This window comes from Scomber japonicus, chromosome 1, assembly GCF_027409825.1.
Source record: "Scomber japonicus isolate fScoJap1 chromosome 1, fScoJap1.pri, whole genome shotgun sequence".
Taxonomy (NCBI): Eukaryota; Metazoa; Chordata; class Actinopteri; order Scombriformes; family Scombridae; genus Scomber; species Scomber japonicus.
Genome location: NC_070578.1, coordinates 6,224,848 through 6,243,557, shown reverse-complemented (window position 1 = coordinate 6,243,557; position 18,710 = coordinate 6,224,848). Strand labels below are relative to the sequence as shown.

General features: G+C 40.3%; 1 protein-coding gene across 1 annotated transcript; it reads right to left on the bottom strand.

The window, feature by feature from the left end:
* Nucleotides 1-2,291: 2,291 nt before the first annotated feature.
* On the bottom strand, nucleotides 2,292-18,388 carry LOC128360179 (AP-2 complex subunit alpha-2-like). Its single transcript, XM_053320551.1, has 23 exons — nucleotides 18,182-18,388; nucleotides 15,977-16,045; nucleotides 14,227-14,369; nucleotides 13,933-14,126; nucleotides 12,330-12,459; nucleotides 12,123-12,224; nucleotides 11,931-12,039; nucleotides 10,571-10,721; nucleotides 10,205-10,373; nucleotides 8,548-8,685; nucleotides 8,284-8,466; nucleotides 7,353-7,450; nucleotides 6,991-7,222; nucleotides 6,643-6,807; nucleotides 6,351-6,440; nucleotides 5,726-5,868; nucleotides 5,551-5,633; nucleotides 5,355-5,443; nucleotides 4,816-4,940; nucleotides 4,615-4,731; nucleotides 3,844-3,913; nucleotides 2,879-3,013; nucleotides 2,292-2,596 (listed from the first exon to the last, which is right to left on the bottom strand). The coding sequence occupies exons 1-23, from the start codon at nucleotides 18,246-18,248 to the stop codon at nucleotides 2,519-2,521; spliced, it is 2,880 nt and encodes a 959-aa protein (XP_053176526.1). The 5' UTR covers nucleotides 18,249-18,388; the 3' UTR covers nucleotides 2,292-2,518.
* Between the last annotated feature and the right edge of the window lie 322 nt (nucleotides 18,389-18,710).

The following is an 18,710-nucleotide window of genomic DNA, read 5'->3' as shown; positions in this document are numbered from 1 at the left end:
GTTTAAACTAATCCCAGCTGGCACCTACAGTATCAACCTGCTTCAGTGTTTCCATGGTCCTCTATACAACACACACTAGAAAGAACATCAGTGCTTACTGTCAGTGATCAGTCACAGCTGTACTCCCTAAATTTCACCCCTTGACACAACTAAACACCCCAACTCCATCACTTTGATGATCTTGACAGTAAGATGCTGAACAACAGAGGGTACTCAGTAACTCTGGCCTAGTTGCTCTTCTGTATCACTACTGGGCTCTCACATGCTTGATAACAGTAAGTAGATCAACCTGAAGACACCCAAAGGTCCAAGTTGGCTGCATTTAACTGATGTGAAACCTCATATCCAACAAGATATGAGCCTACATAAGAGGAGAAATGCTTCTAGGCAAAGTGAAGGCTATCCATTTTAAAATGATGAGATCAGCTTAGTGAAATGACACATCACAGTAAAGCTTCTCAACCCCACTTTAAGATACCTGATAAGCTGAGTCATGAGTCAGCCATTTCATTATTCACTTACATTTGCTCTTATATTCTTATTCATTGTGATTGCTACTGCCGATGGAAAGCTCTTAAAGAGATAGTTTGTTACTTTGGGACATTTCCTCACTTGTTTTCTTGCCAAGTTATATGAGAAGATCGATACCACTCTCATATTTGTCCATTTAATAAGAAGCTCCTGCCAGGAGTCAATTAGCTTAGCTTAGCATAAAGACTGAAAGGAGAGAGATGAAAAACTGCCTTCCAGAACCTTTAAAAGATCACTTTTGTTATGACATTATAACTCATTTGTTTTAGGGAAGATTATGTGCAGAACTAACTCTTGGCCATGGAGTGTCACCACCACACTTCCCTTCACATCTCATTGTTTTTACACTTTTTTACATTGTTTTTTTTGTATGGATTAAACAAACACAGTGTAACAGGTTACTAAGTGAGGTTTAGATGTTCAGGCAGGTGCATTTTTAACCTTTAGACAGAAACGAGTCATTTCCACCATTTCCTGTCTTTCTGCTAAACTAACTGCCTCCTGGCTCCAGCTTCAAATTTAGCATAAACATTTGACAGTGTTATTAATCTCCTCATCTAACTCTCGACAAGAAAGTGAATACACTTATTTCCCAAAATATTACACTATGCCTTTAACAAAATGTATAAAAATAATCTGTGATTCCTCCTTTATAGAGTGGCTGGTTTTGCCAATTAGCCAAATTATTCAAAATCACAGATAGTATTAATGTGCTAATGTGTGAAACATTTTAGGCTAGAAATTTTTTAAGACGTGTCTGACTTTTCATTTGTGTGTTTTAAAAGACAAGGACACACATCAAATATGTCATCAAGGCATATGACAAAAGTACGATTTATAAAACAGAAAATACACCGCACGGTATTGAAATATAGAAATATTTCCAGTTAGGAAAGTGCTCTGTGAATAAATGCATTTAGGCAAAATAGTGAGACAGCGTGGTAGTGCTTTAGATTTGAAGGATATTACTTGTGTCCATTTTAAAGGCTCTTTCTGTACTTGACAGTGTATTAAAAGCTCAAAAGGCACAACTGTGTGGAAGAAGGAAGATGAGGGCCAGAGAGTTTTGTAGATATGAGGGAAAGAAAACTGACACTGAATTCCATCACTATCAGAAATCCTTACCCATTTGCTACCTAGTGTACTAAAGGAAGTTTTTGCTATTTAGTGTTTAAACTATCTATAGGTGTAACATTTCTGCAAAGCTTAAAAATTCCAACAATGGAACAAAAAGAAAAGCATTCAAAGTCTACTTTTAGCTTAAAAAAAAAATCCATAATGCATAGCTTTGCTCCTGAGATGACGTGTCAAATTTGTGAGATAAGTAAGAATTCTGAGATTAAAGTCAAAATCCTCTTGTCTAAATCTATCTGATGTGACCTTTCTTTTTTAATCTAACAAGTGCAAAATGGGCGAGAAGTTGAGGAAAGCTTCCCGGTTCTGTGCAACATTCGTTTGAAACACTACAAGAATAAAATATCTCATAGAAACGCTAATCGGAACAGTCGATTATTGAATTCATTGGTACGCTTGGTAATCTGATCGATGCTTCCTAATGCTCCTCAAAACTGTTTCAGTGAGAAGAAAGGCAGTACTCAAGCAGCAAAAAACACACTATTTCAAACCTTTGGAGCTGCAGAACACTACAGAGAAGCATTCAGAGCCTCTTGCACCACCCGCAACATGTTGGCTAAGGTGCTCACAGTGTGAGTACACACACACGCACACGCACGCACACACACACACACACACACACACACACACACACTCACTCACTCACTCACATACAGTACAGGGCAGTTTAAAGCAGTGACGATATTAGTAAAGCTGTGTGCCAAAAATACATTTCTTTTCATTTACATGTAGTAAGTCAAATAAAAAAAAAAAAGAAAAAGGAATTTACACTGTACAAATACATCAATTCCAATCTAAAGTGAGACTAGGAGAGTAAATGTGGAGTAATGCTGGTGCTGGTGCTGGGTCCAGTCTAGAACTGTTCAGAGAGGAGGTCACACAGTCTCTGAGACACTGACTCCCTGCTGGTCCGGAGGGTGAGACGGTACATCTGAACGAGAGAAAAAACAACAAACACACAAACACACAGTTACACAATATGTAGATATATTATAGTTCAGTACAGGGTTGTGTGTATGTGTTTGTGTGTTCTGTCATAGGCTACTTCTGGGGACAAATTTTAGACTCAGAACGGCTAGTGCAATTGGGGAAAAAAGGTGTGTCCCCAAATGGGAAAAGGATTATCTTTGTGCCAGTGGTTCAGGTTAGAGTTGAATGTAAGTCTATGTAATGTCCCCAGAGCTGACATAGACTGGTGTAGGTGTGTCTTTACCTCTGCTTGTGTGTTGGGTTCCAGTCTGAGGAGGCAGCCCACCTGAGTGCTCTTAGTGTGGATGACTCCTGCTCCTACAAAGTTTGTAGGATTGGGATCCACACCATCCAGCAGAGCTACACCAAAGCCCAAGATCTGTAGGAGAGGGATATGATGATATGAGGGAAAAGAAAATCTACAAATAAACCTATAAACTGAAAGAGTGACTGAGTGATTCACTTCTTCAAATTGAATTCAAAAGTGAGCTCCAGAAATGTTGTTGATCGCATTCCATAAATTTACACCGTGTCTCAGCAAACATATCTCATTTCTAAACACAACCATCTGTAACACAAATACATCTAACATCTGATGTGAGCATGTTCCCTGGAAACCGGCACACTCACTACTGTGGAACTTATCAACATCTACATCGCCATCTCCATGACAACGGAGGACTCGTGATGCAGCTGATGGCCACAGAAAAAGTGAGTAACTGGACCTTGAGTCATTGTTATTTCAAATTCCAAGTGCGTATAATCTGGAGTTACTATTGTTCTTATGTGAATCATTTTAGGAGCAGCTGTCTGTTTGTGGTGTTTTGGGGAAAGCGAGAGTTACTCTGATAACGGTGAAGCTGCGTTGCTGTGGTAACCAAGGTCAGAGGATATGACTGTATAGGTAACTACATTTCCTTGTTTGTAGAATAATGAACCAATATGCTAATTCCATATGCTGTAGATGCATTGAGTGAAAGCTTAAAGACTATCCACAGAGGAGAGCTGGCATAATTGGAGGTGGCATCATGCTCAGCGGAAGTGTGTAGTGTTAATTCCTTCATTCTCCTTGGCCAAGTATGCGGGGGTCCTATGCTCTTTCTCCACTGATGAGTTAACCATTGATGAACAAATTCTACATATCAATCACCAGCTGGTACCTGTGTAAAGGTGTGTGAGGAAGCTTTCCTTGGAGAACAGATATTTTACCTTGGCCTTGGTAACCTCTGTGTCCATCGAATGTTTGGCTTTGAAGATTTTCTGAACCTCCTGCTGAGGACTGCAGAAGAGAAGAGAGAAAAGATTCATTTTCTGACGATAACATTATACAATAGAGTAATGACAATAAACAATAAATGCTGCTTATGTGAAGCTCAGTATGTTAAATATATGTTCATAAAACACCTAAATCCCAAGAGAGGTCCAAAGCACTTTACAAAGGTTTGTGTTCACACAGACTAGAGGTATATAAAGTATCATCCAGTATCAAATCTAATCTGAAATGATTATTTAAGAAACTCCATAACTAAAAATCATGGGTCATCATGAAGTCATGAAAATGTGGTTTGATAGCTTGAATTGCAAAAAGGAGGGAGAGGGAACAGTGGGGGTTGAAGAGAAGAGACAGTCCAGAGAAAAAGACAGGATGTGTCCAAAGTTTGGGATTATTTCAAGCTGAAACACAATGAAAACTCTGTGCAGTGTGTATAAAACCAAACTAGTCTACCACAACAGCACAATGTCAATGCTTCAGTGTCTCAGCAGAAAGTTATTTTTTTTAATTGTATTTTATGTTATTAGGAGCACAATGCTCCTGGAGCACAATGCTTCTAGATGGAAATGTTGAGCTATCACACTGAATTGACTGAATGCTATTTGTGCTCTTGAAATGACTGAACATCTCTACTCTATCATGACAGCACACAGGAGCATGAGAGGAGGACTTTTCCTGCTGCACTCATCATGTAAAGTGAACCTTACGCTCCAAGCTGCTTCCAGCGTTGGAAGAAGTCTTGAGATGTCATCTCAGTGGGCTGGAAAAACTTGTTAAGCATCACAGGGAGCTTCACTGCGATGTTCTGAAGAGCCCCACCGTATCTGTTCACACATACAGAGTCATACATTAGCTCAGAGAATCAACTCATCAACATTTTAAAAAAAAAGTTACATTCAGGCACCAACCTGAACTGGATGTTGAGCACTGGTGCGTCTGTGAAGTCAGACACACACTCGATGTTGAGGATCTGCTGGACCTGAGCACCACCTTCTATGAGGGGATCTACTGTCTTAGCGTGGACATTCAGCTGTGGAGGCCATGGTTAAGAATTCATATGACACCAAAATTAAACCAAGTTAACTTCAGTACTTCCTGTGCGTTACAACAGGGTTAGGGGGTGAGGTTAGGGTTGGGGTTAGAAAAAAGTGGTATATCGTTTACCAAGCGCACAAAGTAGTGTACTGGTACCCTATACCATCATTGTAAGGTTATTAGCTGCTGCTATCCGCCTTAAAAATGAAACTTTCATTTGTATTTGTTGCTGTGTCTGTATTACTACTGGCTGTGAATCAAATTTCCCCCAGGGGATAATAAAGATACCTTGAACCTTGTGTACCAGGGGCACGATGGAGTTTAAGGGTTATGGTTATAAGGGTTAAGGTTAGAGTCGAAGAAAGATTGAAGTAAGGGTGGAAGGAAGTTCACTAACAACAGAAAGGATATGAGTTTTGAGCTCGTCCTGGCTGACCACTGCTGAGGCAAAGCTGAGGAACTGGGTCGACGTCTTGTTGCCAAAGAACACATACATACGACCTGTGGTTACAACAGAAAGGAAACACTTCTTTCAAATTCTTTAAAAAAAAAAAAAAAACACTTGCAAAGTTGATGAAATGCACAACTGATATTATGAAGTTGCCCACCCAGATTCTGTCTGTACTCAGACTTGAGTCCAATCTGCAGGAGCTGGTTTTCATAGAGAACGCCGTTGTTCTTGCAAACGAATCTGCACATACACAAATGTTAAGAAGACTTTTGAGAACTTGCATTTTCTCTGCTGATTTCAACAACCAAGCTGTGTTCACACTGTGTTCCCACCTGAAGAAATTATCCTCAGACGCGTCCATGGAAGCAGGAGAGGAGTTGTCAGAAAAGACATCAATCAACAAGCTGCCTCCTCCTCCTCCTGCTGACGGGGTGGAGTTCAGATTCATCAGGTCTGTGAAGGGGTGGGAGGAACTCTGGGAGAGAAACACCAGTAAACATTATCTTTGACATACGGTAACTAGACACACACAAGCACACCAAAACCTAAAACTCAAAAGTAGTCTTAAATAAAAAGGTATATAGACACACAGTTAACACAGAAAGAATCTATTTTAATCTCTGTTTTTACATCAAACTGACAGTAACCTTTTCCTCATTTGTTTAGTAAAAAATATAAGCTAAAATATCAATGTTCACTTTTTCACAACAGAATAAACTGTTTGGGCAAATGTGTGGAAACAGCATCTGAGCTTCAAGCATCTGAGTGGCTGTTTCCAATGGCAACTGTTGACTAATGCTGCTCAGAAACATGCTAAGCAAAATATAAAATACAACATGCTGTATTGGGTGCATTTGATTGCACAGGTCTTCCTAATAAAGTGCTCGGTGAGTCTAGTTTTCACTTCAGTGGTAATTAATTAAAATGTGTTGCTTCTAGCTACAGCATCAGTAATACCATGGTCCCAGCAGAGAGCATGATGGGACTAGAGGAGGCAGGGCGGGGTCTGTTGGTGGGGAGAAGCTCTGTCATCAGTGAAGGAGAAGACTGAAGGAGAAAGAGAAGGAGTGGGACAGAAAGAGTAGAGGAAGGAAAATGGGGAAGGAGAAGAGAGGACAAGTGGAAGTGAAGATCAAGGAAAAGGCTCATAATGGAGGAAAAAAAAGGCAAGGAGCAAAAGGCAGGAAACCAGTAATTACCAATACACGATAAGAAGAGTAGAACTGTTGTGGTGCATATTAGGTTTTACCTTGGCCGGGGTTTCAGTGGTCTCGCTGTGCTCTGTGTTGCCGTTGACGTTCCGCCGGGTGTCGTCGATGTCCGGCAAGTGGCCCGGACCCTTCTTCCTCTTCAGCTTGGCCAGAATTGAGGACTCTCTCTCTGGGAACGGAGGCATCTCTTCTAAGACTGTGGCCTGGGGAAGGACAGAGAGAGTGAGGGGATACTGTATACAGACCGTAAAGACGTAACTACTGCACCGATCAATACAGTCACTAGATGGCACTGTGAAAGTCACTTTGTATTCATTTCAGACACTGCTAATGTATTCTATGTCTGCTGAGTGTGTGTGAGACTGTTTGTTATCAGTAGAACTGACCAGTATATCAGTGCTGGCGATGCAGCTGAGTCTCAGGTATTCAACAGCTCTCTGCTGAAGCTCCACGTCAGCGTTGCGGAGCTGGCTGTCTGAGCGCAGGACGTCCTGGATGGTGGCCTTCACCTCAGGAAACAAGTTAATGAACTTGATGTAGGCCGACAGCAAGAGCGCCCGCGTCGGCACGGAGCACAGGTGGAACTTGGAGTGGAGGAGGTTGAACTGGACCAGAGGGCTGAAGGAGAAGATGACAGAAAACAGTCACCAAAGCTTCTATGCTGATATTTCCACTGTGTATTAAATCAAACTCACAGATAAAGAACATTATGTATCCTATGATAAACATTGCAACATGCTGTTTGTACCTGGAGCGAGAGTCTCCAGCAATCAGGTTACCAAATTCTCCCAGAATGTAACCTCCCACTTTAACCAGGTTCTCATGGCAGGCGGGAGCCTGTAGTGCCTGCAAGTGTTCACAAAGCATGAGAGTAATGAGTTAGAAACAAAAATGCCACACAATGCCACCAAAGTAAGAGTTTAAATAGAATGGGAGGCAACAACCCAGCCATAGTCAAGTAACAAACCCTGTTTGAGGGTTTTTTGTGGGTAAAGTCTAATGAGCTCTAAGTGTCTCTCTTGATTGCCGCTCAAACTTAATAACAGTCATAACTCTCTTGTTATTTCTCCACTACTTCTCTTTCTATTTGTAAATCTTATGGTGTTTTTGTATCTCTAGACCAATACACAATCTGACTCAATACTTGTTCAATTTAGATTTAATATACAGAGCACACTGAGTGTAAAGGCAAACATTCACATCTGTGAAACTATTTAACATCTGAATAACTGCTTTAAAATAGCAGCATCACAGCTCTACTTTGATGGTTTCTGTGAATATTCTATAGTGACGTGCTCACTGTGTGCTTCCAGTGTTTTAACAGAGCTCAAAAGACGCCCAAGCCAGAGCAAACAAAGGATCAGAAACCAATACCTATACATTTGAAAATAAGTAAGTAAGATTATAGCTTGGAAAAAATATTTTTAAACTTGCAGGTTTTGGCCTGGTCATTAGTCTACATATTCTAGAAAACAAAAAGAGAGAGAGAAGGATGGAGTGAGTCCTAGTGATAACTCAATTGAGCTTGCAATTTTCGATCCATGTGATGAAACATGCATATTCCCACATAGTGCCCATTTTCACCTCATGTTGTTTCCCACATAGATTTGCTTTTAACAGTGATGAAGCCAACACTGACAGTAAAGCTGATCTGTAATGGCACAAAGCTCCACACTCACCTCAAAAACAGTCTTGGCAGCGTAGCCTTGGACATCATCTCTGTTTATGACGATCTGGATGACGCGGTACCACACCTCCTCACTGACGTAGTCCCCGGCGATGCGGATGAGGTTGAGGATGGTGTCCACGTACCAGGTGTAGTCCACAGCGTACTTCTCTGCCAGGATGGCCACTTTGAGCACCTGAGAAAGAGAGGCAAGTGGTTGAGGGCGAGACAGTGGAACACAGGGCAGCTGCAAGGTATATGTGTGTGTGTGACCCACTATCTCCTCTCTGATGGAGTAATCAGCCGTCTCCAGGTAGCTCAGCATCTCTGCCACTATCTGCTTGGCGTTGCTGCGGTCACACATGGCGTAGAGCAGATCCACAGCCCGCTGACGCACGCTTACATCTCGCTCAGTCTGTGTGAAATGACAAATGACAGGTCTCTAGTTAAACTCCACACTATTGGAGATCTGTGAAAAATAATGTCATGACAGGAAATATTTACTAATTAACATCTGGGATTTGGATTGTGGATATTTAGAGATTTTCAAACAACTTTAAAAGTAACGAGTCGTTATATCTGAAACTGTTATGATAGTGATCTGGAGAAATTATTTAAAATGGAAAATTACTTAATGTGGATAGAATGTGGTAAATATGTAAAAGGAAGCAAAGATGTTCCATATTAAACTGAAATATTATCATCATCCAATAAGACTCCACACAATCAAACTGATGAAGGACAGCTTTAATGTGAAAGTTAAGGAAGTCCCATATGGACGGTTTGGTTCAGTAATTAATGCAGCTCTTGATATATGTTTGTTAGGGGACAGAGCTCAATTAAACACAGCAAAATGTGCCTGTTCAGATATCATGTTGGTGTGATGAGACATTGGACAGTAGTTTGGAAGGGGAGTCCTACATAGACACACGTTAGATTTGAATCATAGTTACTGTGACAGCTTTTCTTTTAATTTTACTGCTGATGGGTGTGATTTGAATCCAAATATGATGTGTAGGCTTGGCATAAAAATATTTGACAGTTTCTGTTATCAAAATTAGTTTTGATTGAAACTCAGACTAATCTTCACATAAATGTATGACTGTTATATAAGGCTGCTATGAAAACTTTTACATACAGTATATTCTGTAATCTTATGACATTTCTAATATGAAGTTCTGTTGTTCTGCAGTATATCACATACAACACTGGGTGGCAGTAAAGAACTATATCAAGTAGGTTGAGAAAGCATCTTTATCAGACAGTGTTTGTGATTAACGGGACACACACAGCTTCAGTTAGTTCCCTCTAACTACTGTGTGGGTTGGACTCACTTTATATTTTAGTGTGGCACACTGGAATGAATTAGGTAAGGTGGTTAATGGAAATCAATCTTAAAATCAAAAATATGATTTATTTATTCATTGGAACATTTACTGATTATCTTATAACTTTATTAACAATTTTTAATAGCTTAGATTGAGATGTAAATTCAATAACACACTCCAGAACTTGTATATCAAAATAAACTCCGATCAAAGGTCCATTTACTAGCCCTTACTAACCCTTCCTTGAACTAAGACAGTAGTTATAATTTCCGTTATGAGAACATGGGATGCAGCGGAAAGTTCCGAAAAGACAGGAAGTGGACCTTTGAGCTGCGCTTTTTTTTTTACATTCTCAGCTTGTTTATAAAGGCTATTAGTTATTCACCGATTGATTTTAAATAACCAATGACCAAATTCATAATTAGTCCAGTTTCAAATTTCAGACTCATCTGATTATTGCTTGTCTAACACTTAAAAAAACTAAAACTACACATGGAAGACAAGAGAACTGAATTGAACTGATAACATAGTATTCAAACAGTACTCATCATATTCACATGATGCTGCAAACACTTATCAAAGGCATGCAGCAGAGGCAGGACTCACCTTCAGAGCGTTGATCACAGTTTCTATATGTGTCTTTACTGCCTCGTGAGAAAACTCAGAGCTGGCCAGTGTGCACATGCTCTCCAGAGCCAGATAACGCAGGTTGGTCTCCCTGTGCTGCAGAAACTGACCCAGCTGGTTGCAGGCTCGGACCAGCAGGGTGGGCTCACTGAGAGACGAGTACAAACAAACAGCTGGAGTGTTTACATACAAACACACATGTCAACACCCAAACACCCCCAAGTGCTGCACAACACAAGAATCTGGACTGATGATAGTTGGGTTCGTCCTGTGACCTTAATGTGAGGTGTTAAGATAAATCGCATCACAGTCACAGCACCCATGTTTACAGTGACTCTGACCGACCTGTCATGGTGGATGATGAGGGAGATGGCTTCAAACAGAACTGCATTCTTTGCATTGGAGTGCTGGACCTTCTTGGACTTGGGCGGCTCCTGGGCTTTATTGAGGACGGTCTCCAGACACTCTGTTAGTCGACTTCTCAGCGCTGCGTCCTCTATACCAACAAAGGATAGGTTTAGACTAGACGTTATTTTCATATTAACAGTGAATCTTGCTTTCAGTCACTGTCGGCTCATTATTTCAGCTTGCGGTAACTGGTGAGGAGAGCTGAACATCTGCTGAGCTAAAGAGGCTCAGATATTTTTCTCATGAGTCAGCGCATCAAAGCACCTTGAAAAATGTGAATGAGTTTTGAACGGGCAGCTTTTCTGCTGGATGTGTGAGTACTGCTTACCCTCTCATTATCTTTAAGAATGTGATAAAGTGAGATCATTTCCACTTTCTGCCATCTGATGGTCAAAATCTGCATTATGCAACTTTATTGTATTTTTAAAGCAACCAAATAATCAAAACCTTGCAGCTTTGTATTAAAGACTGTAAGAATAAATTATGCTTGCAGCCATTGTTTTCTTTCTTTCTAAGAGATTGTTACTGTACCATGGCTGTGTGTTAAATACAGAGCTAATATTTGATGTGTTCAGCCAAGCGTAATAAGCCTACCTACACCTCTAAAGCAGTCTTTACATAAGACTTTACATAATGAGGAATAAGACAGCATGTGTTGCTCTTTGAAGGTGTGAATATGTGTGTTTCTCCCTGAATTCAGTTTTTATTTTAAATAAGACTAAATAACTCCAGCTTTGTATTTATTGATATAGATCTTCTCATCATATTTCTAAGAGTGAAAGCAAATAACCTGAATTAAACCTTAAACTCTAAGCTCTGCAGAAATGTCATTACTCTGTATTAAAAGATTTGTGGGAAAGAAAGAGCTGGCTGCCTGCTAGACTGCTGACTACTATTCTGGGATTTGCAAGCAACTAATGTTTCAAGCACAAGGGTGATGCTAGAGGGAAGGAAATGGGAATTCCTAAATCAATAGCTGTAGCCTACACCCACAGCAAATTCGACAAAAGTGTGGCCATTAGTTACCTTGTGGACTGAGCTGATAATGTGACCTGGTAGTAAATGAGAGGGCAAAAACCAGTAATGTCAAAACAACGAAAACATCAAATCAAGAATGATGTGGGAAGTATGAATATCCAGATTAGTTTCCTTTTCAATCTGGATATCTTAGAAAAAAAAATCAAACATCCCCCGAAAAGTAGATGTAAACTATTGTAAATACAGGAATCTCTAATGATGGTCAGGTGATGGGACCTCATTTTCTCTCCCATAAAAACAGGCGTGTATGGTAGCATACCAGGTGGAGGGTAGCACTGTAGCAGACGCAGCAATTTCACAGATAGCCAGGGTGCAGCTACAAAGTAGTATGTATAGTCCTGGAGGTCGATGGATGCTGAAGTCACAATCTGGACAAAAAAGGACAAGAAATCACATCAACACACATTAGACCTTTGAGCTGAGTGGGATGAAGACATGGTGTGACACCCACCCTGCTCAGCCTGGCTATAGCCAGTGAGATGGAGGTCTTGAAGTCGTCAGGACTCTTCTGAGCCAGAGTAGTGATGAGGCTGGTGGCTGCTGTTACCACTCCCTAAGAAAAACATACACGCCCATTGACACAACATTGCAACATCTGGAATAAATCAGACAGAGGTTATTGAGTGTAACTGGGATTTAGGAGAGCAGTGAGGTTTACCAGGTGCTGATCATTGAGCAGATGGACCACTCGGGCCGTCCATTCACCCATAGGCACCAGGTCAGGAGACGTCCTGTTCAGTCGTAGCAGACACAGTGCTGCGCTCTGCTTCACACTGTCCATGGTGTCCCTGCTCCAGCCGAGCACAGCACAAAATCACTCTTTATAATCCCATACTTTACACACAAGATGCTTTTCAAAAATGTTCAGATGCTTAAACCTGCTGGGCTGAACTTTTACATAGAAATGAACTTCCGTTTCAAGCCCCTGTCAAACAAGTTCACACAATCATGATTAAGCTTAAGCCTATCCCTGGCAGGTGAATCTCTCTGTGTTTCAAAGAGTGACAGAGCTTTTAATTTGGTGTCCTGCAGAGGCAGGATGAATACATAGTGCATACGGCTAACTTCTGGTTAGCTCCCTGCTAATTTGAATGGGAATTAAAGTTTAATCATGCAGCTCTTCTTCTTTTATAGCTGCAGCAGTAGTGACAGCAGAACTACAGCAGAACCTAAGGGAAAAACAAAAGTCAAAATCCTTCAGACTCCAGTTCTGATTGATGTAGTGACACATGTGGTTACTGGTGGTAACAGCAACTGCTTCTTTAAAAAGAAGGAAAGGTGCCGGTGTGACATTTAAATCTCACTTGTTATTGTTATAAACCACTGGAGGCGGCAAACGTGCCCTGAGCAGTTACTGTGTCAGAAATGAAATGCAACAGAACAAGAGCAACAGGTGTATCTGCTTACAGCATAGCCAAACTCACTAAACTAAAAGGATTCACTGTGTTATGCTGCTTTAACAGGAAAAAGTAGTATTTTCCATCATTCCATGAGCATCTAGGATCTGATATCATGTTGTGTGCACAGTTCAGTGGTTCTCCAAACAACACAGTGTGATGAAATGAACTATTTGCACTGATGACAGATTGGAGTTGCTTGCTTGCTTATCATCCAACATCTCACTCTGCCTGTTTCTTATTCTTCTATTTCTCTGGTGCAAAGATTAAAGAATACCTGCACCCAGTTAAAAAATCTGTCCTGCCAACCAGTGGTGACAGCTGTAACTACAGATGTGCACAAGACTGTGACAGATCTATAAAAACTTCTACCTGGTAACTCAGAGGCCTGTGCAGCTACAATATATTTTCCTTCATTTCGAACACTAGTGTAGAGTTTACCAGACGGGCCAGAGGAGAAAAGTGCTGAAAATATGTTATTTTGTTGATGCAACTACTTCCTGTGGTTGCTTAACAATATAAACCACTTGAATGCTTTTAATATTAAGCCACAGCAGCAGGAAATGTTATGTTTGCATTATCCAGAATTGTGAATGCAGCTGTGATACAGTGTTAAGAGAGTGAAGTTAACAGGGAGGACAGGGAGGTAATAGAAACTACTGTATAAAAAGGCAATTACAGAACATTAATACACTGAATGGCTATTGTAGGAAAAAATGCTGACCAAAAAGTCAAAATTGGGTCTGAAATGAAAACATCTGATTTTGGCTGACATTAAACCATTAACCATGTATAATTCCTCATCATTTCACAGTGTTTTTATCACTAACTACTCCTTCAGTCACTATATGTTAATATACACACCCTGCCACTAAGATGCGAGGAATATCTGCAGCGAAAGCCTCTGCCATTTCTCTGCTGCCCACGTTGGCGATGCAGTGCAGAGCCAGGTTCATGAAGGTGGGGTTGCGGCTGCCCAGGTCGTTCTTAATGCCATTGTTGATGAGACGGATCAGGTCGCTGTTGGAGTTCACCAGCACTGAGATGAACAGGTAACCCTGAGAGAGAGAGAGGACATTGTAAAATGATTTTAAATGTGCTTCTAAAAACACGATGTTACAGAACTGTAATACTGCCTGTGTGTTTCTCTCTACTCACTATCTGTTTCTCTGTGTATTTGTTGGAGCTGAGGAGGTTGACGGCCTCCATGTGTCCGAAGTCGATGTCATGGCCCAGGAGGAAGATGAAGAGCAGCTTGCAGACATACTTTTTTTTGCTGTAGCCGTCTAGAGCCTTGTCTCCTGTCCACACGTGAGCAAAGACCACACACGTCCACACCCACACACACCACAGAGACCCATTTGAATGTGTGAATCAAGTTACAAATGAAGGGTTATATGTTCCATACAAGGCAAGGCAAATTTATTTGTATAGCACATTTCAACTACGAGGCAATTCAAAGTGCTTTACATAAAACATTAAATGCAAGACATATGGCAAAATAAAAGACATTTGAATATCATTAAATGTGTTAATTGGAAATAAAAGTAAGCTGAAAGTAAGATAGATAAACCAGGAGAATTCAATTCCAGGGTTAGAGATTAACCCTAAAATTTAGATTTAATATAAAGCAAACAGAAAAGTCTTCAGCTGTGATTTAAAAGAGCTGAGAGATGGAGCAGACCTGCAGTCTTCTGGGTGTTTGTTCCAGATATGTGGAGCACATAAAATTAACAAATTCAAGGTAAAAAAAGGAAGTCAATCACGCTTCTTGTTTTCTCTTGAATCTGAAGCAACATTGCTGTTTTTCTTCTTACTGACACAACAATCTCTGCAGGCTACGTGTTCAGGCTTAGGTAACAGACTGGTGACATTTTCACCCTTGCTCACTTTAAATGAGGAATTGGAGGAGCCTCAGACTGGAGCAATACAAAGCAAGAGAAGATGACGAGCTCTAGCTATACAAAACCTCCTTTCTACTGTAATTACAATGATATTTGTGGAGATCCATGTTTGAATTATATGTGACTTTAAACTACTCTGTTTTATTTGTAGAAAACTGGTGTTGGCAAGCGTGCAAAATCCTACAAGGTCTTTCCTATAATCATATTCAAGTCAACCTTCTATATTCTTAGTTCAGAGGCTTATTTAGACACTTTGCTGTACTTTCCAATGTCATTTTTCAAAGCTCTGAGCTGCCAATTTTCAGAGGCAGACGTCTCAACACCTTGGCACACACATCTGATAATCGGGACGGTGAGTTGAAAAGAACACAACCTTGCTTTAAGTTTGTCTGGTGGTTTCCAGTGTCAGCCACTGACAAAATAAATGAATGGTCATGTGATTTTGTAGTCACAACCCTTCACACCCTTCAGGTTTCTGATCTCAAGGACCACTACCCGGTAGAGGGCACCATGAAAAGAGAGAGGTATGATTACAAGAAAGACAGGAAATAGGATGGGGTTTTTAATCTGGCCACAGAGGACAAGCACACTAGAGAGACAATCACAGCAAAATAAACACAGTCAAACTGCCATGGAAACATGCAGAGGAGGGGGTGGTGCAAGAGAACAGATACTACAGATACTAGAGGAATAAAGGAGGGTAGAATGGCGGGGGCAGCAGCGGGCAGAGGGCAGCGTCATTCTGGAGCAAACTAATTTTAGGCGGCGTGGAACAGGTGGCAGGAGAGACAACACCAGCAGCGGCAGTAGCACATTAAGAGCCAGAGTGTGAACTTTTCACAGCGCAGACGCAGCAACAGCCAATAAGAAAGTCAAAGCCAGCAGCAGGACGGACATGTCAGGCTGTAAGGTTTTCATTCAAACAGTAATGACAGCAGGTGATGAGGATCAGTGTTTAGACTGATCTGCCCTCCAGTGTGGCTTTGTCAGAATTGTTCACCTACCTTTAAATTTAGAGCGGATGTTGGCCAGTTCTTTGTTTATCCTCTTAATCTCTGCTTCTTTACTTTTACCTGTGAAGAAATGGAGATATTTTACATGTTGGGAGTTGAGCTTTGTGTACAAACATATTAGCTACATCACATGCTGTAATAACTGTTAAACTACCTCTGGCTTACAAAGAAGCACATTCATCCCTTAAAATATGGAGATTTTTCTCTGTATTCATTATGAGAATTTACCTCATAATTTAAAAAAAAGCTCTCATAAATAACTATAAGATATGTATGAACGTATTATCTCATAGTTACAAGAAAGGGATATCTCACTATGCACTTTCTCTAAATGACCAGAAAAAGATGAAATAATTACAATGTGTTCATTTTCATCACTATGAGATAAAGGTCTTACAGGTACGAGATCTTCAAGAATGTAAATAATTATGAGATGTGAAAGTCAACTCATAATAATCTCCTCTGTGAGGTGAATGAATGTGCCTCTCAGTAAATCTCACAGATTTTTTAGTTGAATTCCTAAAAGGACAAGTTCACAACTTTTAAAAAAAAAAAAAAAAACTGGGTCTCAAATGAACACTGAAAGGTTTTTCTTGCTGTTAACGGGGATGCAACAATAAGATGATTCATCGATTAGCTGTCAACTATTTAACTAACTGCAGCTGTTTTGATAGTTGATTCATCCTTTTGAGTCATTTTTAAGAAGAAATATGTAAATTCTCTGATTCCAGCTTCTCAGATGTGAATATGTTCTGGTATCTTTAGTTTTCTATGGCAGTAAGCTATACATCTTTGACTTGAGGACAAACCAAGACATTTGAGGACGTGACCTTGGGTTCTGGGAAACAGTGACTGACATTTTTCATTATGTTCAGACATTTAACGGACCAAAAGAAAACGTATCAATTAACTGATAGAATTATCAACACATTAATTGATCATGAAAAAATTGTTTGTTGCAGCCCCAGATCCCTTCATAATGCACTTACAATGAAGGTGATGGAGGACAAAATCCACAGTTCTACTTCGGTGTAAAAATGTATTTAAAAGTTGAGATCAAGATAAAAAACTACTACACTTTAGACTTAAATTATTATTATCAAGATTTGACAGGTCTTTGAAATGAGTTTTTTATGTGGGACTGGTCTAATGTGTTCTGAATGGAGAAATATTAGTGACATTGCCCTTTTTTCAGTTTTTACAAATAGAATTAAAGGTTTCATAAATCTGAAGCAGTGTCTCCCGACTGGAGTCTCCTTGGTTATCTAGTCCAGATTTGACATGTCTAAGTATAGTGATTTTTGATTTAGACCAGGTCTAATGTAATCTGGATGTAAAAAAACAGCATTGAGTTATAACAAGTAAAAAAGGGTCTTAAGGCTTTTACTACTGTGTAGTACTCTAACGTTTTATAAGGACAAGTGGTGAAACATGAAAAACTAGCTGCTAAACATCATGACTTATATTTCCCTTAACTTTTCCCTTCTGAGGCTAACTTCAGCGTCGATTGAGTAAGTGGTATTAGTGTATATTTGTGCTCATAAGGCAACCTGCAATTATGTATAAATCTTCTTAAACTGACAATAGCCTAAAAATGACTCTCTAGTTGGACGATGGAACTCAATGGAGGAATTGTAAGCTTTAGTTAGACGTTTAAAAACACCTTAAACTGGACAACCTGGCAAAACTATATGTAAAATAGACTCGGGCTGTACATTATGTTAGCTGTGTACCAAGTCTACTGCAACTACCAGACGCATTGCTGCCTAAATATTTGGTCATTAAGAGTCAGTAAGGCAACCAGCTCGAGTTGGCTAGTGAGAATGTATTGATTTCTTAAACAAAAACTTTAAGAAAGCTATAAAACGAACAACTCTGAAACGCCACAGTATAATAAAAATGCCAATTTGACGTTGTCTTGTCACCAGTTAGCGGTGCGGTCCACGCCCTTCGACATGACGTTAGCAACTGGAAGCTAGCAGCTAACGTTAATTAGCTAGCCAGCTGAGTGCTTGTCAAAATCCACTTTATACGATGAAGTTACCAAAACTGCGGCTACAAAGGTCAAGAGACATACTCTTCTTCTTGACTGAACCTATTATCGAAAGCACCAGTTATACCCTCTAATGCTGGTCAACGTTACAACAACTTGTAGGCTAACCAAGAGCGGTGTATTTATGTGATAAACAAACTTACAGTTCCTGATGTCAGAGATGAACACGGCCAGGCCACGCATCCCATCCCCTTTGGACACCGCAGGCATTTTGTCCGCTCCCTGTTAATGTCAAGTTTCTCTGGTGTGTAACGATATATGTCTAACAATATACAACAACTTGTTTTCAAAGTTGTTTTGCTACCCAGCGGTCAGCAAGCGCCGTACAGCATAGGGAGCCCCGATATATGACTGAGACAGGAACCAGACAGACTGCGGCTGCGTTCAATGCATGTTGAGCTACACCTAATAGCAGGGCTGCGTTCAGTACATATTGAGCTACACCTAACAGCAGGGCTGCGTTCAGCACATGTTGAGGTACACACTCAACCTGAACAGCAGAGTTAAGACAAACTTAATAGCAGGACTGATTATTATACATGATTATTATTATTATACATGATTATTTGCACCTAACAGTAGGACTGATATAAATAAATATTGAGCTACACCTAACAGCAGAGCTAAGCTAATGTTACACCTGTGCTGCTCCATACACACTTTATAAATATG